At 44.3% G+C, this 23,917-nt stretch overlaps 1 protein-coding gene across 1 annotated transcript in view; it reads left to right on the top strand.

The window, feature by feature from the left end:
- FNTB (farnesyltransferase, CAAX box, subunit beta) overlaps positions 1-20,920 on the top strand; it is a 77,763-nt gene extending 56,843 nt beyond the window's left edge. The window contains exons 8-12 of the mRNA XM_068966647.1: positions 5,898-6,027; positions 8,648-8,780; positions 14,034-14,145; positions 15,388-15,502; positions 19,893-20,920. Coding sequence (XP_068822748.1) covers positions 5,898-6,027; positions 8,648-8,780; positions 14,034-14,145; positions 15,388-15,502; positions 19,893-20,024 — 622 coding nt within the window. The 3' untranslated portion in view covers positions 20,025-20,920. The remainder of the gene's footprint in view (positions 1-5,897; positions 6,028-8,647; positions 8,781-14,033; positions 14,146-15,387; positions 15,503-19,892) is intronic.
- The last annotated feature ends 2,997 nt before the right edge of the window (positions 20,921-23,917 follow it).

The following is a 23,917-nucleotide window of genomic DNA, read 5'->3' as shown; positions in this document are numbered from 1 at the left end:
TCTGGACATATTGATCTCAGCTTGCTGCACAGCAGGCATCCAGAAGCTTCCTTTCAGCATGAAATTCACTTTTCTGCTTTGGTAAAGCCCCAGTCCTCCTTTCTCCTGGTTTACTCACTCATTTGAATAAATCATTTATTTCAACAGATCCCAAAAAAGAGAACTTGGGAGATAGATTTTTAAGATTTTGCAATTATTTTTATTCTAGTCTCACCCTTGATGGCTAGTTTATTTGGTTAGAGACTTCTAAATTGAAAACTATAAATTGTATTCGTTCAGATTTTTTAAGCCTTGCTCCATTATCTTATGGCTCCCAGTGTCATTGTTAAAAAGGCTGATCATAATGATGGCCAGCCTTTATTGAGGACTTCGTGTGTAATACTTAATAGTAAGGGAGCTCTAGTTTAAACATTGAGAATATAACCTTTTGAGCTAGATGGCCTGGGTTTGGTTCTTTTTTATACCTCTGTTTCTCAGTTGAGATTTCCCATTTTTTCATTCATTACAAGTATATTTTTCTTCATAAAGATAAATATACAATTATAATATCTGTTTTAAAATTCTTGCCTGGAAATTTCACCATCTGGCTATCTTGGAGTTGACATGTCACCTTTTCCTGAGTGCCTGTGTCACGTGGTGTTGGGCTTGTACCCTGGACATTACAGCTTCCCAGGTGGCGCTAGTGGTAAAGAACCCACTTGCCAGTGCAGGAGACATAAGACACATGGGTTCAATCCCTGGGTCAGGAAGATCCCCTGCAGGAGGTCGTGGCAACCCACTCCAGTATTCTGGCTTGGAGTATCTCATGGATAGAGGAGCCTGGTGGGCTATGGTCCATAGCGTTGCAGGGTTAGACATGACTGGAATGACTTAGCTCGCATTACTGGATGTTGTAGAAACTGGAGTCATTAGATTGCTTTAAAGAGGGTTGATCTTTCTCTTCTAGCAGGCAATCTTATCTTGGTTAGTTGATTGCAGTGGGCAGGGGCTCAGCTCTTAGGTCAGTTCTTAGAAACTCCTTTCAGTTTGTCCAGTACAGGCATGATTCAGGGTCAGGTAGAAATTTGAGTGAAGTTTAAACGTGGAATTTGGTATTTTCCTTCTCTGACTCTCCTCTTTCTGGGATTCCTCATCAGTTTCTGTTATTCTGGTTCTTCTTGCCAGGAATATGGGGCTTTCAGTTTCAGCTGCCTCCCACTGACCTGCTTGCCGCTGCTGGGCAACTGTAGCCATCCTCAGGGCAAATCAAGAAAAAAGGGAGGAATGGGGGAGAGGAGGGACTGACTGTTCCAACTTTCAAATCCCCACCTTTTTTCATTTGCTGAGACTTCAGGAAATAGTTTTAGTGTGTTTTGTCTGGAGCATGTAGTTATTCATGTTTGCAGGATTCTGACTGCCTGGGTTTGAAGCCCAGTTTTGTCATTTATTAGCTTAGTGGCCTTGGTCAAATTGTTTAACTTCTCCATGTCATAGTCTCCATATGTGTCAAATGATGGGATATTGAATTTGATATTAAGCTGAAATACAAAGAAATTTAAGTGGTAAAACTTGTTATGGTTTCCACTGTGCGTTACTGCCTCCCAGTCCACTGTATTCCCAATCCATTGTCTGTTTCTGTCTTATTTCTCTTATTCTTGCTGTTTGGAAAATGCATGATGAGCCATGATAGGATTTTGTTGTTGTTGTCCATGGTGCTGGGTACTCAGCAGGTATCTTCAGTCTAGAATTGCACGTACTTTACTCCCATACTTACTAAGAGGTTCCCTTACCTTTTATCTTCTAATCCTTCTGTTGAGTTTTTATTTCTGTAATTCTATGCAAAATTTTTCAAAGCTTATTTTTAAACTCCATTTATATAGAAAAAGAATACTTCTTTTTTATGTACTTTCTTGTTCTTGTTTCAGGGATATTTTGTCTTTACAATGTTTAGAAAGTTTACTTCTGCTCCTTATGTTAGTTCCTCCAATTTATTTTTATTTGTTTTATTTCTATGTCATGTGTACATAAAAATCTCTTTCACGTAAGAGCCTTTGCTTAAATGTTTGATGTTCATATTTAAGAGTCAGGTGCTAGAACGCTGATGGAGAGCTATGTTTGCCAGAGTGGCCTGGGATCCAGCCATTCATGGGGAATTCTCATATATCAGTGTCCATAGGATTTTTCTGTGGAGAACCTTCCAGATTCCTGGTTATGGTATGAAGCTGGCAGCCAGCTTTGTGTAATTCTAATAGGGGAAGGGGGCTTATCTGGTGGCTCAGCAGTAAAGAATCCACCTTCCAATGTAGGAGATGCAGGTTTGATCCCTGGGTCAAGAAGACCCTCTGGAGAAGGAAATGGCAACCCACTCCAGTATTCTTGCCTGGAAAATCCCATGGATGGAGGAGCCTGGCAGGCTACAGTTCATGGGGTTGCAAAGAGTCAGACACGACATAGTGACTAAACAACAACAACGGCAGGGAAAGGGGTTGGGAGTGCTTTTGCTCAGGTCAGAGACTTCCACTGAATCCTCCTGCTCAGTACAGTGCCTCCGCCTGCTCTCAGCTGTGCTGGAAATCCTGGAATTCACACTTCTTGATTAAGCCCCTGCAGCCTCCCATCTGCTGGGTACCTGGAGGTCTAACTGAGTCTCTTTATCAATTTACCACCAGTCAACTCAGTTAAAAACCTTCCCACTTTAGGGGTAGCTTACGTCCCTCAACTTGTCATCGGAGAGCATCACCTTGCTTTTTGTTGCTTCATCCCTCCTTTCCTCTCAGGGCTGGTGTAGGTTTCTCGGCTCTATTAAGTCAGTTACTTCTTACCTTCATCCTTTTCCAGCTTTCACAGTTTTGTTATTTCCTGTCTGTATTCATATCCTCTTCTATTCTCTTTATCCTTATGGGTTTATCCTTTTAAAAAATTCCTTTACTTTCATTTTACCGGGCTCTTTTCAATCCATTATATTTAGCTAGAAGAAATTCCCAAAGAATTTTGCTAAATTGCTCTCATGCATGTGAAAACAAAGGGATGGAAAGTGGAATGTGTAAATAAATGCATATTGTGTATGTGTATGTGTTTTAAAGCTGAGTTAAGAAAAGTTAAGAAAAAAAAATTAAGAGATCCCTTGCATATTCTTCACTCATCAGACCTTTCATTTTTTTTTTTTTGTTTTTTTGTTTTCCTTTTTCATCAGACCTTTCAAACTTGAGCTGTTCATATACTCCAAGAGGCCAGATGCGTTGGAGAGAAAATTTGGATTGTGTGTCTTTGGGTGGCCATGGGGTTGAGAGATGGAGGATGCCGAAGAAGCTCTTCAGGGGGCAGCAGCCAGTTTTTGACTCTGCTGTGAACTCCCTAGGCCTCGGTTTAGTTCAGTCGCTCAGTCGTGTTCTACTCTTTGTGACCCCATGGACTGCAGCACGTCAAGCCTCCTTGTCCATCACCAACTCCTGGAATTTATTCAAACTCATGTTCATTGAGTTGGTGATGCCATCCAACTATCTCATCGTCTGTCGTCCCCTTCTCCTTCTGCCTTTCATTTTTCCAAGCATCAGGGTCTTTTCAAATGATTCAGCTCTTCGCATCAGATGGCCAAAGTATTGGAGTTTCAGCTTCAACATCAGTCCTTCCAATGAATATTTAGAACTGATTTCCTTTAGGATGTACTGGTTGGATCTCCTTGCAGTCCAAAGGACTCTCAAGAGCCTTCTTCAATACCACAGTTCAAAAGCATCAATTCTTTGGCATTCAGCTTTATTTGTAGTCCAACTCTCACATCCATACATGACTACTGGAAAAACCATAGCTTTGACTAGACAGACCTTGGTTGGCAAAGTAATGTCTCTGCTTTTTAATATGCTGTCTAGGTTGATCATAACTTTTCTTCCAAGGAGCAAGCGTCTTTTAATTTCATGGCTGCAATCACCATCTGCAGTGATTTTGGAGCCCCCCCAAATAAAGTCTGTCACTGTTTCCCTATCTATTTCCCATGAAGTGATGGGACCAGATGCCATGATCTTAGTTTTGTGAATGTTAAGTTTTAAGCCAACTTTTTCGCTCTCCTCTTTCACTTTCATAGGAAGCTCTTTAGTTCTTCACTTTCTGCCATAAGAGTGGTGTCATCTGCATATCTGAGGTTATCAGGCCTCTCTGAAAAAGGCCTCTGAATTCCCAAGGCCTCTCCTTTAATGAGAGGTGCCTGGAAGACAGGAAGTACTACAGACTCCTTTTCCTTCCACCCAGAAGTTGGATTAAGTGCTCATTGACCTGTATACCTGTGAGGATTTGTGAGGCAGATACACCTGTAGGGAATGTGACTCTATATACACATCTGTAGCTCATTGGGAGTAAAGTTCTATGTTATATGAAAATATATAGGAAGGAAAATTTCTTTATATCACAGATGAAACAGGTTTATTAAGACATGCAAAAAGAAAATCTGAAGTCACCAACCACTCATGTTTCTTATCTTTCCAGAATTCCAGAAAAATCATGCAGTACATTATCATTTTATGACTTTTTCATCTAATATATTTGGAACATTTTAAAGTATACTTCCGTAATGTCATTTTAAATGACTATATAGTATTCTGTTATATGGATACATCATAATTTATATAACCAGTCCCTTACTATTGAGTTTCTGAGTTTCTAACATTTCACTATTACAAATGCGGATACAATAAACATTCTTATAATCTGATCTTTGGACACATTTGTACTTACTTTGTAGAATTAATTCCTAGAAAGTAAAAATGAAAGTCACTCAGTCGTGTCTGACTCTTTGCTACCCCATGGACTATACAGTCTATGGAATTCTCTAGGCCAGGATACTGGAGTGGGTAGCCTTTCCCTTCTCCAGGGCATCTTCCCAACCCAAGGATTGAACCTGGGTCTCCTGCATTGCAGGTGAGTTCTTTACCAACTGAGCTATCAGGGAATCCCTTTAATTCCTAGAAATGACCCTAATATTGCTGGGCCAAAGAGTATTAAGTTTTTATGACTAGAAATGACCCTAATATTGCTGGGCCAAAGAGTATTAAGTTTTTATGACTAGAAAATACAGTCATATTTTCTATATTATCTTATATTATCTAATTATCTTATAATCCCAACAATTATTATAGTAATAACTTGAAAATATAAGAACTTGTAATTTGGAGAAATAAATTTACTTTGGATAGCTATAAAGGTATATATGTTCATTCTGGAAGCTTTTTGAAAACAGAAAAATAAAGAGGAAAGGTATCAGCAATGGATTTGTATTAAAAGATAACCATTATTAGCAATTATTCTTCAATTTTATTTTAACCTGATGGTTATCACAGTATACATATGATTTTATAACTCTTTCTAAAAAGTAATGATTTGAGGTTCTATGTTTGTTCATTAGTAGACTATGTTTCCTTTTTTTCTTTTTTTTTGAGGAAAGCGTGAAAGTCACTCAGTTGTGTCCAACTCTTTGCAACCCCATGGACTATAGTCCATGGAATTCTCCAGGCCAGAATACTGAAGTGGATAGGCGTTCCCTTCTCCAGGGGATCTTCCCAGCCCAGGGATAAAACCCAGGTTTCCCACATTGCAGGTGGAGGAAAAGGCATTTCTAAAAGTTAATTAGCTAGCATCTTTCCATTCATAGTTGCAATTTTTAAAATAGAATTCAGTTCAGTTCAGTCGCTCAGTCGTGTCGAGAAGAGTTGATTTATAAGTTGTGTTTCAGGTGTACAGTAAATTAATTCCTATATATATATATATATTATATATATATATTCTTTTTCACATTCTTTTCCATTATAGTTTATCACAAGATACTGACTATAGGTGCAGCAGTCTATGTCTTAAGCAGAGCCACTTCACTCTTTGCCATCCAGGGTACTCACTGGTTGACACTCAGTTGGGTTTTCTCGACCTCCTCCCAGGTGTCAGAATTGGGAAGGTGGGATTGGCGGGGTACCAGGAATGGAAGCCCATGGCGGCTACACGTTCTGTGGCCTGGCTGCGCTGGTCATCCTCAAGAAGGAGCGCTCCTTGAACTTGAAGAGCTTACTAGTAAGTACTTGGTGATCTGTCTTCCCCTCAGGCCCCAGGCCCCTGGGACATAACCGCTCAGACATGCTGGTTTCAGGGACGTTTGTCTGTGTGAAGAGCTAGCAGTTCCTCCCTTGAGCTCTGGGCTGGCAGTCGTGTAACAAAGCTTCAGATGCAGTTGTTGGATCGGCCAGCACTGTTACAAGAGAGTGCAGGGGGTGAACATCTGCTCTCGGTCTCGGCTCCCTTCTTCCTGCCTTTCCTTCTTCTTGCTCTGAACCTTCTACATCATGTGTTAGGCCAACCCCAGACCCTTCTTGAGTCCCTCAGACATCTGGGGAGGGCCACAGTACCTGCCTCCTACTTCTAGGAGAGTATAGCTTCAGTCTCTTAAAACTAGAGGTTTTCACGTGTCTTAGAAAGATTCTCCTGGGAGAAGAAATTATGAGAAGAGCTTTTATTATCCTCCGCACCATGTGAGTGTTTAGTAGCTACCTTTACACGAGCTGGTCACAGCTGGGAATACACAGAGCGGGTGGCCCAGGCATTTATGTCTCAGCTCCAAGCTCCTGCCCATTATTCAGAGTGAACTTATTATGCAGAGTGCAGTCAGCTTCAGGGGCTTGTTAGATTGTAGCTAAATTATCACTGGAGGCCTGGTATACACACACACAGAGCCACCAAGGAGCTGTCTTTGGTGAAACTTTTACTCCCTGATCATGACCTCAAAGCACATCAGCTGCAACTGACATTCATCTCCTCTCCCTTAGTTCAGATGTCAGGTTGCCATTGTAGGAACTGTTGTGAGACCCATCATGGGGTCCCAAGAGAGTTTATATTTTTCCCTGTACAGATGTGACCAGTGGCATTTTGTCTTGGCCTTTAGGAAGCCTCCTACTGTAGCATACTCTTCTTGAAGGTTCTTAGAGCCTGAAGGGTTTATGCCCAAATGGTCAACTTTATGCATAGACTTAGAGTTTATCAGACATTTAAAAACCTGATCACTAACAATGTGTGAAACGTAAAAGCCCCATCTCCCAGGCAGAAATAAGAAATAAGCAGATGTCTCAGTTCCAGTAGCAGTGTTCTGGATTTGAACCCTTTCTCTGCCACTTCATGGCCATGTGACCTTGGGAAAATTGTCTAATCTGTTTTAACTTCAACTCTTTTTCTCCATAAGGTAGAGGTAATAGTTCTTTGAAGGTCAGAGAAGATAATATACATAAAACAGCCTGGTATGTAGTAGGTGCATCCTTCTTACCCAGACTACTCCCTCCCTTCTGTTTGCTCTGGGAGAACTAGGACCCATATCTGAAGGATTTTATGAATTCATATAGCCAAGGGAAGCAGAATAAATCCATGGGCTTCGGCACTGGAAAAAATTATTTAGTCTGGCTTATAAACACTTAATCTGTGGGGTAAGCAAAAATGAAGCATAGACTCCCTACTGTAGTGCCTGTTTTCTTGAGTCGTGCTTCGCCTGCTTTCATCAGATGGCATCAGTCCTAAAGCACTGGCTCATGTAAGACTGACTGCGGATATATTAATGTGTGTACCTGCAGTGCAGTGTCTTTTGTGTCTCTCTAAGAGTTTTAGGATTGTGACTCTATGGGTGGTGTTGCCTTGAACAGGGATAGAATCTAAACTCTACAATTGTTCATTCAAGGAGGCCTGGACTGATTCTTCCAAGGGGGGGTCCTCAGTGACTTTTTTCAGGAACTCAGTGTAGTAAAACGTAGGTCCAGGGGAATGCCCTCCTCTGTACCTTTCAGTTTGGTGAAGCAGCTCCTTGAGATCCTGGCTGGTGGCTGCGACTGTCTTGAGGGGCTGGGAGGGACATGGAAATATTATCTGCTCGGCCAGTTGGTCTGCTCATTCCTCGAGGCCAAGCCCTTGACTATCTTGATGTTCGAAGTAGAGTGTGTTTAGAAAACTTGGTGATAAGGGAGGAATGTATCATGTGTGACCACCGAGTGGCACCAAGAGCCATTTTACAGGTTCAGGGTAAAGGCTCTTCTTCTGTCAGCCAGCCAGTTTGCCCTGGAGCAGCAGAGTGGCTGGAGCCCATGGAGCCATCCTCGTTCACCAGGGCTGGTGGCTTCTGCCCCTGGTTCTGCAAGGGGCAAGGGCTGTGCTAAGAAACCTGGGGGGAATTTCCTTGCCCAAAATGGTGTGAAATCCTCTGATGACCTGTGGCACAAAATTCCATTTATTTGCTTTTAATAAACTTCCCTGAGCAAGGAAAGTGAATAGAAACAAGCCACCGTGTAGTCTGGCCTGAAACTTCCCAGTTACACCTTGTTTATTAAGAGACGTTATTGCAGGTCTCCTTCCAGGCCAGGCTGGCCCCTTTGTTCTTTCAGCACCAGAACCCTCTTGGAACCCAGGACAGGCGGTTAGTTGTCTGTTAGGCCCTGAGCAGGAATACATGTTGGTTGCCTCCAGAGGGTTAAACTAGCTGTTGCAGTGTCGAGCCCTCTGTGATGTTGAGGGCAAGGATGTCTGAGGTCAAAGCAAGGGAACGGGAGCTGAGAAGCTAAAACCTGGGAACTCTCCCTCCCAGACCGGCCTCTGGAGAGCTGGCTGGATCACGTGTCTCTTTTAACCTCTGGCGCCTCTCTCTTCTCTGTCTCACGCTCAGCAATGGGTGACAAGCCGGCAGATGAGGTTTGAAGGTGGATTTCAGGGCCGCTGCAACAAGCTGGTGGACGGCTGCTACTCCTTCTGGCAGGCGGGTCTCCTGCCCCTGCTTCACCGCGCGCTGCACGCCCAAGGTGAGCCCGGGGTGCTGGCGGGGCTGGCGGCTCCCCTCGGCTGCTGACCGAGTCGGAGGCCAGGGTGCTTGGTTAGAGGGGTTGAAACAGGCTCTGTCCATCCTGGATTTTGAGTACCCAGTGTGGACCCTCTCGCCCTAGGCACACGTGTGGCAGCTAGGATTTCATCCTTGGGTTCAGAGGTCACTGCTGCTTCACACCGGCTGTGGCAGGTGGGGGAGGTGGGTGCCTGGCGGTGTGGTGACTGCCACCTCAGCTGAGTGTGAAGCCATAGGTTCCAATGCTGAGCTTTGTGTGAGTCATGCCAGACTGAAAACCCACACTGTGCATGTGGTCACAACAGTGCCAAAAAGGCAGAAAGAACCCCTGGAGCAAAGACCCACCATGCCAGGCTGGCTGCGTGGCGGCTGCCATTAGAAGTGTCATATTTTAAATTCACTGAAGAATCCTGGATGCAGGTTAGTACTGCCTCCCTACCCCCAACCCCCGCACCACTGGAGTAGAGAGACCTAGGTTCATCATCTCTGTGGGACCTCAGATGGAAATGCAGCTCCAAGCAGGGAAATAGCAAATTTCTTGGAGCCTTCCCTTGTTACCTCTCAAAATCTCAGGCCACCACCTGAATCATCTTTTTCATTTACTTCATGTGAGAACAGGAAGGAAACCGGTGGGAGAGGGGAGGTCGTGGCGGCCCTGCTGCGTGCTGACCAGTCTCGGAGTGTGAGCCCTTGGCCCAGAAGAAAGCTTAGTAGTTGGGTTATTCTTTGCTCAAATGTAGAGATACAATTCTTTTCTACTGCCCCCCATCCTCCCGCCCACCCGCTTGCCGGATACACAGCTTTCTCTTGTTTGGCTGTTTTTTCCTGAGTCCCTTGCATTAGTTTCTTATTTGAAGTAAACCGAGGCTCTCTCCTGTGTCTCCGTCACCCCACCCTCCCTGTTGCAGCCTGTCCTAAGATTCCTCTGCCTAGAGCCCAGGTTTCAAGGTGATGAGCTGAGGCCTCCTGCTGACTCTGGAGCCTGCATGGTCTCTGCTTTGGACACTATAGTAGGAAATCAGAAATTCCCTGAGAGTCCAATGTTTCAAAACAAGAAATAACTTGGGGTTTTAGTGATCTCTGTTTTTGGAACTGGTGAGGTCAAACCTCTGGTAGTACCCTCCGCCTTTCACAAGCCTGTCCCTGGAAGGGATAAGATGCGGTCATTCTGTAGCTGTCGGGAGAATCTGGTGAGAGGGTAACAGGAGCCCTACCTGCCCAAGTCCTCACAGGGTCCCTGCTTTACATTTTGCTTTTTATAGCACAAGTTTTGGAGGATTGGTCATATTTCCACATTTGCCTGTGGAAGAAAGTCTGTTGTCTGTGAATTTTGGTGCTTCTAGCTTTTTTCACTCCCTGGGAGGAGGCCCATATTAGGCCTGTAGCTCACTTCTCAGCAAATAGTGGACTTGGACCAGGCAGGGATCTGGGAGGAAGTTTTGAGTGGTGGACAAAATACTGATGTTGGGAATCAGAAGGAGATGCGATGTAGAAAGATATTCACAATATACTGTAGTCAAAGTTAGGTTTCAAAGCAGTATGTATGCAATTCACCTGGGAAGTCCCAGGAAATATACTTTTAAAGTTTTATATCCCACTGTTCAATTCAATTCAGTTGCTTAGGTGTGTCCGACTCTTTGTAACCCCATGGCCAGCAGCACGCCAGGCCTCCCTGTCCATCACCAGCTCCCAGAGTTTACTCAAGCTCATGTCCATTGAGTCGGTAATGCCATCCAACCATCTCGTCTTCTGTCATCCCCTTCTCCTCCTGCCTTCAATCTTTCCCAGCATCAGGGTCTTTTCAAATAAGTCAGTTTTTCGCATCAGGTAGCCAAAGTATTGGAGTTTAAGCTTCAACATCAGTCCTTTCAATGAAAATTCAGGACTGATTTCCTTTAGGATGAACTGGTTGGATCTCCTTGCAGTCCAAGGGACTCTCAGGAGTCTTCTCCAACACCACAGTTCTTTTACCATGTGCATTACTTTTATTTTAGTAAGTGAACAAACATGTTTTTCGAAGGTGATGATGCTACCACTGATAATTAAAACGATGCCGTGGGACCAGCACACTGTGGCACAAGAACCCAGGCCGTCCCTGACTTGGCGAGTGGTCGTCAGGCCGTCAGTAGTCCGTGAGGTGGCTGCCTTAGGCATAGAAGACAGTATTTGAGTAGAAGAATGAATTATTATTAATATATTTAAAATGTCCAATGCTAAGTCGCTGTTTTTCGTGTGGATGTGGAGCAGTAAGACCATAACAGGCCTGTAAGTTTCTGTTTGGATTGATAGTTACTAGTTGCTGGCTTGGGAATACTCCATAGTTGTCCACCTGCAAGACTGAGCTCCATGTGGCTGTACCTGTGAGTTACTGTTGGAAAAACTTTTGATTTCTCAGATAAAAGGAATGTTTGAAATGCAAAATGACATTATAATGGGAATCTGTATTTTAAGGGAGAGGGATAAAGGATTTAAAAGGTACAGTTATCACTCTCTAATCATATCTCCTTTTATCCCTCTGTGATTATGCGTGCGAATTCAGGATCTCAGGAAGTTCTTGTCGAGTTTATGAACTTTGAGAAATGTAGGAGGTAACTGCAACACTATAATGTAGTTAATAATAAACATAGCATTTTCTTCTCAGTTTCCAATTTTAGCGATAGGTTATCATTCACCTTAAGGTAACAGTCTTTTATTTATTATAGGATATGAAATAAAGGTATACTTTATACTAATGTTTCATACAGTTAATCCTAAAGTTTGATAAATATGCTTTTTAAAATAACAGCTTTCTTGAGATATAATATACAGGCTGAACAATCTACTGATTTGAAGTGTACAATTTAACAGTTCTTAGTGTTTTCAGAGTTGTGCAACCACCCCTGCGATCAGTTTTAGAATTTTCATGCACCACCCCCAACCCCTCCGCACCCTGCCGCAATCACTGTGCCCATTGAATGTGCTTCTTAAAAGAAGAAATCACAAAGGAAAAATTAAGTGTCATATGGCATATAGGTAAACTATATTTATATAATTTAAAAAACCCATTTAGCCAAAAAATAGAGCAAAAAGGGAGAAAGAAGTATACCATATGATACAGATAAAGGGTAAATATAGTTAAAAGTTAGGTTAATAAAATCGACTCTTGTATCTCAGAAGACAAAGGATACTTTCAAAAGGAAATACAACTAGTAAGCAAGTTATGAAAAAACTTCACCCTAATTAGTAATTAAAAGCAAGATAAATGATTAGGTACTCTTTAACATTTTAAATGCTGAAAACTTATTTCCGTATATGATGTTTTATCTTATTTTTAGTTTATACTGAAGCATAGTTGATTAACTGTGTTAGTTTCAGGTGTATGGCAAAGTGATTCAGTTATACATGCATCACTGAGAACTTTTTAAAAGTAACCAATGCTGGAGGTAGTACAGGAAAAATCTTAAATTTTACTGGCAGCTATATAAAGTCTTAAAGCAGTTTATCAGTATCTATGAAAAGCCTTAAAAATGTTTGTTCTTTTTTAACTGAATCATTCCACTCCTTTGAATCTATTTCAAGAAAATAATCCTAAACATAGAGAAGATTTACAGAGGTGTTTACTGCGGCATTTTTTATGATTGCAAGGAACTGGAAACAGCCTTGGCAACAAGTACGCTAGAGAGAAGTCCCATCATATCTGTGTGTATCTCCTACAGCGTTGTGCTCACAGGTGGAGAAAGAACAAAGAGGAAAGCAATTATAACACTGTGAGCACTTCAGGAAGTGTGTGTCCTGGGCTGAGCACAAGCAGGGGGCCCTGACTGCGCTCCTCTTCCTTAGGTTCAGTTCCCGTGTGCCTCTTCCAGTGTGAGCATCTCAGGGGCCGGGCAGGACTTGAGTGTTGAAGATGAGTGGCTTTTGTATGTGGCCCCCAAACATCAGCCGACCGTGCACATCATCCAGGACTCAACCCGGGGGATAGCGGTCATTTTCCAACTGCCCCCATCTCTCCTCCCATCTCTCATTTAAGAAATCTGAAAATGATTATTTTCTGTAGTAGTCTATGTATATGTATATTCCAAAATTAACTCTTTTGGAAAGTTCTTTTTATGTACCACATTTGCTATAAACTTTGATGAATTTTTAGCATAGAAGATTCTCTACACATATATGTGCGAGTTTGGGTCCAGTGCCTATACTGATGCCGTGACATGTGTCCACTTATGAAATACTCTGTGGCTTTTCAGAATGATGGTTGTGAAGATTACGTAGCAGAACAGAAAAGTGTATGCCTCTAGAGTTAAATGAAAGACATAATCATATGTCTTTCATACCTGTATAGAAAATATCATACCTGTATAGAAAAATGCATAAAACAAAAAAAGACAGAAAGAAAAATTATCTTTCAGTTGCCATTTACAGGGTGTTCACTCACTACCTTTGTAGCCAAGGCATCAAAGTATAAAATTGACTGAAGACTTAATGCACATCCTATATGTGTATTTTTAAAAACAATTCTCATATAAACGTTTCCATGCACATCTGCTGGGTGGTAATTTGTTCCTCCTCCTCCCCTGATAACCGTGTCCACAGATTCTCTGACCGCTGGTTGAATTTCAGAGTGAAGAAGCTCAGTTGCTGGCCAGTACTTTAGTATTATCACCAGAATCCCAATTTCTGCTTAGACTATCATATGATGCAGGAGGGCGGTTATTAGATTTCTTCTTAGAGAAACTTTTTGAGCCAAGAGACTACCTGGAGAATTCCCTTTAGTGATGGATTAAATTCAGGCTAAGAGAAATGGAGGCAACAGCCAGTATTACCCCTGTTGGAGTTCTCTCGGCTAATCAAGAGTCTGGTTGACAAGAGAGACGTGCTAGAGAAAAAGTCTTAAGAAGCCCAAGGGAGGAATTGTGAACCCAGTCAGGCGCAGTAGCAGAGGTCAGTGTGGAAAGCTGAGCTAAAAAGCTCATCATGTGGTTTAGAACTGCCGTCCAAGGTAAGGAGAAGGAGATGCTTCAGGTAAAGTCAAGTGCTGCTCTGACCTGCTGCTCTCTGACCCATTTTAAGGTTCCGGAGAAGGGACGTGTCCCAAGAATGTGATTTTCAAGATTAGTCCAAGCAGAATGGGGGGAAACCTTGACTTCCTATTGGATCATAAAATACAAAGTAGGGATTGACCTGCCGCCGGCTGTCTCCCAGGCCCAGGCGTGCACTGACCCTTTGTCTTCTGCAGGTGACCCTGCCCTCAGCATGAGCCGCTGGATGTTTCACCAGCAGGCCCTGCAGGAGTACATCCTGATGTGCTGCCAATGCCCCACCGGGGGGCTTCTGGATAAACCCGGCAAGTGAGTGCTTTGTCTCTGGGGAGGGCGGGGCAAGGGGGCTGAGCACGCCGGCCTGCTCAGACCCCGACGGGGCAGCCCTTTCCATGCAGTTGCTTAGTGCCCACAGGGCGTGGGAGCAACCAGGCACGGAGCAGCCCTGTCCACCATGCGCCCATCCTGCGCTCCCAGCTCCCTTCTTTTCCTGGCTTATCTGCACCCCCTTACCAGTTAGGTAAACAGATTGCTGCGTGGGTAACGTTTCTTTCCTCTTTTATTTAACCAAACTGACCTAAATAGATCAGGATACAGGGTTTTAAAACTCCTGGGTGTCACACTGTTGTTTAGTCACTAAGTCGAGTCCGACGCTTTGCGACCCCATGAACTGCAACATGCCAGGCTTCCCTGTGCTTCACCATCTCCTGGAGTTTGCTCAGATTTATGTCCATCGAGTCAGTGATGCCATCCAACCATCTCATCCTCTGTCATCCCCTTCTCCTCCTGCCCTCAATCTTTCTCAGCATCAGGGTCTTTTCCAGTAAGTTGGCTCTTCATATCAGACGGCCAAAGTATTGGAGCTTCAGCTTCAACATCAGTCCTTCCAATGAATAGTCAGGGTTGATTTCCTTTAGGACTGACTGATCTCCTTGCTGTCTGAGGGACTCTCAAGAATGTCATAAACAGAGATTATAATCACAGCTTTCATAGAGTAGATTGAACACCTTTAGGTGCCATATACTGAAAGGGAAAGGGAAGCCAGTCAAGTCCTGTTCTCTTTGCTGCTCACTCCCCTCATCCCCCGACCTGACCCCCTCCCTGCCCCCTGCACACACACACACACCCCCACACCCTGCCTCCTCCTGCATGCCTCTAGGGGAAGGCTCAGCTGAAGGCTGGCCCCCCAGCAATTTACCCATTTGTAAATTTTGACCCATTTGAAGAAAGAATTTGACCCATTTCTAGAAATTTTGGTGTGGGGTTTTTTTATGGATGGCTTTTTTTTTTTTAATGTACTCTATGAATTTAGCAACACTACCCTGGAGAGCCCTTCCTAGAAGGAAGTCAGGAGGACCTACAGTTCCTGCGGTCAGGCAGGGTGGAGCTCTGAAAAATGCTGCTGGGGGAAGCCAGGCTTTTAGGCTTGTGGAGGGCAGGTTTGGTCACCTGAGCGCTTCCTGGGCCTCATCTGTGGCCTTGTTGTCTGAGGCTGTGCCAAGGTGGGTGGGGAGCAGAGGATACCTGCTCAGGGCTACCGCATCCTTGCAGGTCCCGGGATTTCTACCACACCTGCTACTGCCTGAGTGGCCTGTCCATAGCCCAGCACTTCGGCAGCGGAGCCATGTTGCACGATGTGGTCTTGGGTGTACCTGAAAACGCCCTGGTAAGGTGGGATGTGGCGGGGTTGGGGCTTACCACCGCTTCTCCACAGGGCCCCCAGGACGGGGCTGGCAGGACGGCAGAGCAGCCCTGTGGGGCCTCCAGAACCGAAGGCACGAGTGTCCTCCATGGACGGGCTGGTGAGCTCGCCATCCCCACACCCCCTCCGTCTGCAGCCCATTCCCCATTTGTGAGCACCTGACCGGCAAACTCAAGGTTCTAAGCAGGGATCCAGCCTGCAATGGAGGGTGTGTGCCTGTGTCCCAGAGTCTAGGACCCAGACCACTTGTCATTAATCCCCATCTCCGAGGAAGCTGGCTCGGAGGCAGTGGTTTCTGCATCTGCAGCAGCAGCCCCTCCCCGTGTGGCTGATGTCTTCTCTTGGAGCTCTCAACATGCAGCCCTGCATCCAGAGAAACCCTCTCAGACCACCGTCTATAAATGAGATGCCCAGAAACGCTCGGCCAGAGCACGATTTGTGCCCCTCATAGCACCAGCACAATTTGTCATGTGTGTGTTTAACTGGGTTTTGTTTGCTTCCCTCAAAAACCATCAGCCCCCTGTGGGCGGGTTGTTCACCGCGGCATCCAGCCTCAGGCCAGCCTGGCCATAGGCGATGCTTCTGAACCTAGCCAGGAGCCTGAGATTTGGCTCTGACCAAGACTGTCCTTGGCCATCAGATGATGTGCCCGTGCAGACTGCCATGAAATATTTCAGCAGAAGAAACAGTGATGGCCAGTAGGTGGATGAAAAGATGCTCAGCCTCTCTAATTGGTTGAGAAAATCCAAGTAGCAACCCTTGAGTTTTCTCATGTGGTTGCCTGCTACGCAGCCCTCTTCCGTTCCTTTCCCCCCCTCCTTCCTCATTGTAACCCCATCCTAAATCCATCATTGATCATGCCTGCAGATGTTTTTGTGCTATCACGACAGAGGTATGTATCCACAAATAATAGAGTTGTTTTGTATGCTTTCCGTTGCTTTATAACAGGTATCTTCTGCATCACTTTTCTCACTGACATTACCCTGAGGTTTAGCCGACTTCATGTATATTGCTTTAATTTCTTCATCTGGACTACTGTATGGTATCCCCTTGTCTAGGTGTACTCGTTGCATTTTCTAGCCTCCTGTTGGTCAGCATCGAGATGGTTTCAGCTTGTGCTGTGACACGAGGTGTTGCAGTGAACATTCTTGTTCCAGTTTCTCTGGGACACCCACCTTCATCTTCCCTGGATGGCCCTGAACTGTGCCCCTGTGTGACTGGGTTTTTTTTCACTCACACACCACCAAGCTGAGTTGTGCTGTGGTTAGATATCTCCTTTCCGCTAACTTGACTAGTGCTATCTCAGTTTTGTTTTGCATTTCCCTGGTTACTGGTGAGGCTAAGCATCTTTTCAGACATTTTTTTGGCCATTTGTGTTACGTCTTCTGTAAATTGCCAGCAAATTGCCTTTGCTCATTTTCTTACTGATTTGTGATTTTGTTTGCTCTTTTCTTATACGTTTTGTAGTTCTTTGTGTGTTCTTGATACTGGCTCTTTGTCAATGGTATGTGTGTGTGGTGAGTCTCTTCCAGTTTGTGACTTTTCACCTTCTTATTAGTGTTTTTTGTTGAATAGAAGATTTTAACTCTGAAGTGAATAATTTTATTTGCCTTTTTGGTTTTCAAAGGTTTGGGTGGGCAAGGGGTTACTTAAGAAATCTTTTCCTACCTGAGGTCATAAACACATTTTCTTCTAAACAACGTAAATTTTGCTTTTCCCATCTAATTTTTAAAATTCTTTTGGAATGGATTTCCATCTGTAGTGAGGGTTGGATATAATTTTACCTTTGTCCTGTTTTGGATACCAGTTGACCAGCACCATTTACTGAAGTTTACAACCTTTCCTACTGATGTGTATCACATGTTTGTTACATACTCAGGTTTCTGTTTATGAGTTGATTCTGTTTCTGGACACTCTGTTCCATGGGTCTGTTTTATTATCTTCACTGTCTTATCAAATCTTAAATGCATGTAAGCAAGTCTCACTCACCTACCCCATTCTTTTTTTTTTTTTGGTTTCATTATCCTTTGCCTTTTGCATTTTAGGATTTCCTGTGCATTTTAGGATCAGCTTATTAAGTTCCACACAAACACTAAAGCTAGTGGAATTTGTATTACATTGAATGTAATATTAATGGGAGACAACTGACTTTAATATTAAGGCTTCCCTTAATATTTTTCAGATTTTTTACCTATATTTTAATGGTCTTTTATCATTTCCCACAAAGGACTAGCATATCTTGTTAGATTTATGTCTTAAGAAATGTATAGTTTTTGTGTCTATTGTGACTGCAGTATTTTTTTCCATTTTATTTTATAATTGGCTATTAATGTATAGAAATGCTGTTGATAATTGTTGTTTAACTTTGCACCCAGCAGCCTTGCTGAATTCTTTTTTTTTGATTGCTCCAAGCAACTTATTGGAGAACGCAATGGCACCCCACTCCAGTACTCTTGCCTGGAAAATCCCATGGACGGAAGAGCTTGGTAGGCTGCAGTCCATGGGGTCGCTAAGGGTCGGACAGGACTGAGCGACTTCACTTTCACTTTTCACTTTCCTGCATTGGAGAAGGAAATGGCAACCCACTCCAGTGTTCTTGCCTGGAGAACCCCAGGGACGGGGGAGCCTGGTGGGCTGCCGTCTCTGGGGTCGCACAGAGTCGGACATGACTGAAGCAACTTAGCAGCAGCAGCAGCAAGCAACTTATGGGATCTTAGTTACCTGACTAGGGGTCAAATCCAGCCCCCCTGCAATGGAAGCCTGGAGTCCTAACCACTGGACCACCAGGGAATTCCCACTGAATCCTCCTAATAGTTGTTAATAGTTTGTCTACAGAATCTCTTGGATTTTTTTATTTAGACCATACTGTCATCTTCAAATAAGGACAGTTTTGCCATTTCCTCCCTGATGCTTAAGAATTTTATTTATCTTGCCATGTAAGATAATTTTATTTATCTTGCTATGTTGGCTAAACGCTCTGTGGAGTGTTGACCAGAAGTGGTAATAGAAAGTGTTCAGATTGTAATGGAAAAGCTTCTATAATTCCACCATTCAGGAAGATGCTGACTGAGGTTTCGATAAATATTTCATGTCAAGTTAAGGATATTCCCCCCTTTTCCTAGTCTGCTGAGTTGTTTTTTGTTTGAATCATAATCTAGTGTTAAATTTTATTGAATGCTTTTTCCACATCTGGGTTTTTCTCCTTTAATCTGTATTATGTTTTGTTAATACACATTGTGATGTTAACTTTACATTAGAAGGATAAACCCTACTTGGTTATAATAGAGAGCGTGTGTGTGTGCTGGTTTATCACGCTGCTGAAGTTGCCCTGCTGGTATTTTTGGCTCATGTTTTTATGTAGGATTTTTTTTTTTGCATGTGTGTTCATGAGAAAGATTGATCTTATGGTACTGTTCTTTTCCAGTTTGTGTTTCAGGATAATATAGCCTCATAAAATTAGATAGGTATCTTCCTACCCTACTTTTTCTTTGGAAAATTTTGTGTAAGTTAGAGATCATAAGCTAACACTTGCTTGAAAAAACAGGTAGACCTAGTATTTGGTGGCGTGTGGGAAATGGTTGTAGCAGAATAAACAATTGTTATTTAACTTATTCATATAGGTTTTAAAGAATTTCTTCTGGAGCAGTTTTGAAAATCCATATTGTTCTATAAAGCTGCTCAGTTTATCAAAATTTTTATATTTTGGCATGAAGCTGGGGACGGTATTTTCTTTGAAGTTTTTAAATCTCTTGCAATTATGTCCCCTTCTTCATTGTCCCAGAGTGGAAGAATCCTGAATACTGGCCCAGGACTGTACCCTGTCTCAAACCAGAGTCTCTGTGGTGCAGTGGGATAAAATAATTTATATATGGCCTGACACATTTACTTAAATGTTAGGGTTGTGTACCTTTTTCTTGATTATAAATATAAATGCATGTTCATTGTTTTCATAATTGAGATATATATACAAGTATAAATTAAAAAATTTTAAATAGTCATGTCACTGCTCCTATTGTGGAATATTCTATATACATCACATCTACAAACACTTTAAAAAGTAATTGGGATATCACACATACTGTTATCCTCATTTAATGTAAGTACTTGGCAATGTCATCAAATATTTGAAAGCATATTTTTTTTAATGGCTCTATAATTCCTTTGTGTCCCATGTGCTAGAACATGTTTTTACCAGTACCCTGTTGTTGAACCTTAGGGCCTTGTAAGATAAATCTCCATGTGTAGCTCTGATTTTTGTTATATTCTTACAAGTGCATTTAATGGGCAAAGGCTGTGCACATGTCCAAGGACCATGGATGAGGTGACTGATAGACATTTGTTCTTCCCTTTGCAGCAGCCCACTCACCCTGTGTACAATATTGGACCAGACAAAGTGATCCAGGCTACCATGTACTTTCTGCAGAAGCCGGTTCCAGGCTTTGAGGAACATGAGGATGAGGCATCAGCGCAGCCTGCCACTGACTAGGGGACACGGGGTCCTGCAGCTCTGTGTTCACCCATCTCCCCAGTCAGACCAAGGTTTATACATGTCGATACATACTGCATTTTGTGCTGCACAAGCCTTGGCCGCTGTGAAGCTTGGTTCTTTGTCCTTTTTTGTTAAACAGAACAAAACTGATGGCTTTTGGTTCAGAGAACACATTGGTGTGGTTTTTTAAAAATTCTTTCCACTCCCGTCCTACCAAAAACCTACCAGCTGTGTAGCATCTGGACCCGGCTCTGGCCCGGCCAGGGTTGGCTGGGGAGCAGTGCATGCTGGAATAGCAGCCCCGCCCTGCCAGCTGGCCAGCGCGACTGTCCATCGAAATGAATGACGTCTGAGTATTGCAGCATTCAGAGTTGTTGCTGCGAATCTCACGTGTGCTACCACTGCGTCACCAGGAAGATGGCCTCCTGTGGGCAGAAAGAAGTCTGCTCCATGCCTAGGCAGGGGCTTTGAGTCTCACCAAAATGAGTTCGTCAGGAAAATAACATGCTGGGGCTTCACTCAGAGGTGCCCAAGGTCCTCGCCTCCCAGCCTGATTACTTGCAAGGGGAAGGAGCTAGGGTTGGGGAGAAGGGCTCGGGAGGTGTGAGTCCCTCCCTCTCCAGACTGGGCACTGACCACACATCTCCAAGGCCAGCTTGCCGCATGGGCAGGATTTGCCTCGGCCCCAGTTGTGGTAGCTTAGACCCAGGAACCAATTATGAATGGAAAACGAAATTCTTGTTCAACTCTGAGCCAGAGGAAGCAGCCCCAGAGCCACCCCATCACGTGCCCTGAACAGCCCCTCTGAAGACTGCAAGGCAGCACCTTCAGCCCTCAGCCAGGCTGTTTCCGTCTTTCTTGCCCCGACTCCCTGCTCACCCTTCTGAAAGACAGTGTTGTCTTCTCTCACCCCGAGTATTAACACTACTAAGTCTTTCACCTTCATTTCTGACTCAGGATTTATTTGCATCCTGCCTACTCCAGGCTCAGAGAAAGAAAACCTAGTGCTAGATAAGCTGGATGCTGCCAGGGCAGGGCTGAGCGCTGCCCAGAGTGTCCAGCCTGGCAGGGCCCCTGCTGCCCACACAGAACAACCCTTTCTCGGTTAGTGGGGGTGGTGTTGGCTCACCCGACTCCGATGGTCACAGCAAGCTCCATGTCGCTGGTCTGGCCTTCCTGTAAGCAGCCGTGGGCTGTGGGCAGATGGGGACCCAGAGATGCAGCGTAAGGCTCATCTCAAAAACTCTGGCCATCTGCTGCCTCTAATTTCCTAGTGCTTTGGCGTATTGAGCTATGTATTACCTCCTTGAAATAATAAAAAAATAACCTTTTCTATGACGTCTCTCATTCATGACTGGTACCAAGAAAACTCCCGAGTGTCCAGCGTTAGGAGCTCTCCAAGTTGCTTGTGGGTCACCTGTCTCCTCCTGTATGTGATTCCAGACCGGGCGAGTCAGTATTTACAAAGAGGTGTGACTTGGCTTCCTCCTGCCCACACCTTCTCCAGTCGAGGACAGGGAGTACCTAACAAAGAGGGGGAGAAGTTGTGCCCTCCACCCTCCCTGGAGCCCTTCAGTTCGTCCAGCATTCCACACACACAGGTTCCGGTCTGTGTGTCTGTCTCCTTCACCTGGCTATGAGCAGGGACCTTGCTGCTGAGTCCTCATGCAGGAACTCGGCAGTGGGTGACATCCTGGCAAGAGGCAGGGCAGCTGCTGCAGGGGCAGGTCGGCATCATGCAGTCACCTGGTGTTCCTCACCTGGTCAGACTCTCTCCCAAGGAGAAGCCAAGAAGGCGGGTGCTCTGTGGCCTGTCCCCCCTTGATGGGAAAGAAGAAGGTGCCTACAGAGGTGGAGATCGACCAGGTCCATATCCTGGCTTGTAATTCTTGTCCTCGTGCTGTTCTTGCCAGGCTAACAAATGTTCAGGCTACAATGCAACATGCTGAAATGCACCCTCCCATCACTACAATGAAAGGCCAGCCCTCTAACACCAGTAGCCTCAAGGTATTAAGAGATTAATTGCAGTAGTAATTGGTGTGGTTAAGAGAAGGGATTGCTTCAGTCTACACTGGCTTTATCCCAAGGAGGGAGGATTTGAGCCAGGCCCCGAAGGGTAGGGAAATTTGGCAAGGTAGAAAAGAGAGGATCGTTCACTGGTATTCTTACCTCAGGAGAGTCTATACTGGTGTATCCATGAGACCTCTCTCTGCTCCCATTTGGGTCTGGAGGGTTTCCTGACTTAAAAGAGCATTCCAAGTGGGTCCTCAGATTTATCATGGATCCTTAAGTTAGAGGCACTTCCACAGCATTCAAGGTAGGTTGCCCCAAATATTTCCTCTATCAATAAAGAAATTGACTACAGAGCTCTATCTCCAGATGGGCCCCAACATCCCCCTGGAACCTATCCCAGACCCACCTTGAATGCTATGTAAGTTGGGAAGCCTGCCAGACTACTATGAGCAGAGAGGGGTCCTTGTGGATAAGCCAGCACAAACTTGACTGAGATGACAGTATGAGTCAACAATGTTATTAAACTGCCCTCTGGTATAATTTCTGAGAAGTTGCAAGTTAGATGATGGCCACTGTGCTGTAACAATGCAAGAGTGTCCTCGATGAAGACCTTCTTGGGAAAACCTCACACAAAAGCAGAGGCCATACTATTAAATAACATTTCTGTGATAGCCTTCCATGGAGGTCTAGCCTTGGATCTTGATATGCTGACTCCTGGTGATTTAATTTGGCAGAGGAATGGAGTTTATAAACCCCTGGCAGGGTGGTGGCTTACATGGCCCTGGCTGTTTTCATCAGTATTAACTACGCTGCACTTCTGGCAGGAGCTTGATAGCCGGGAGTTAAAAATGGAGCTTCTTGAGTGCCCTACGTGTGCTTATTGTTGGTAGACATGGAATCCGTTGGCTTCAAAAGTCAGATGTATAGATAACAGCGCTGACATCTTAACAAAGACTCAGGACATACCATTCTGGGATAAATTTGGGAAACTGCTTTCCTAAAGCTGATGGTAGGGTTTGAATCACATGTTCTTTCCATGCTACTCTGGAGACCTTTCCCTTTTGCTTTATTATTGAAATATAATTGCTTTACAATGTTGTGTTCAGTTTCTGCTGTACAACAGGAATCAGCTAGGTGTACACACATATCCCCTCCTTCCTGAGCCTCCCGCCCACTGCTCCCCAACCCCCACCCCCCTAAGCCATCACAGAGCACTGAGCTGAGCTCCCTTGTGCTGGACAGCAGCGCCCTGCTAGCTGTCTGTTCACACAGCAGGGTAGTGTGTATATGTCACTGAGTGCTTCCGCTCGCTCCACTCTCCTCCTCCCGCTGTGTCCACAAGCCCACTCTCTACTGCATCTCTGTTCCTGAATAGGGCTGGATATGGATGGGATTAGTGGGTCTATGATTCAGGGCTATTCAGTGTTGCTTCCATCTGAGGATGTGGGTATTCATCTGGGGGAAGTATTCTGCTAATATTTTATTCTTCCACCATTTACACCAGGGGGCAGCAAAATTTCTCTAAAAGGCCAAAGTTCAGTTCAGTTCAGACCCCATGAATCACAGCACGCCAGGCCTCCCTGTCCATCATCAACTCCTGGAGTCTACCCAAACTCCATTGAGTTGGTAATGACATTTAACCATCTCATCCTCTGTCATCTCAACCTTCTCCTCCTGCCTTCAATCTTTCCCAACATCAGGGTCTTTTCAAATGAGTCAGCTCTTCACCTCAGGTGGCCAAATGCTATTGATAAAATATTTTAGGCTTTGCAAGCAACTACTCAATTCTGCTCTACCATTGTAGTACAAGACAGCTGCAAAGTATGGCTATGTGCCAATAAAACTTTATGAAAATGTAGTGGGTCATTTGGCCCATG

The sequence above is a fragment of the Capricornis sumatraensis genome, chromosome 2 (assembly GCF_032405125.1).
Source record: "Capricornis sumatraensis isolate serow.1 chromosome 2, serow.2, whole genome shotgun sequence".
Taxonomy (NCBI): Eukaryota; Metazoa; Chordata; class Mammalia; order Artiodactyla; family Bovidae; genus Capricornis; species Capricornis sumatraensis.
This window is presented reverse-complemented; position numbering and strand designations above follow the sequence as displayed.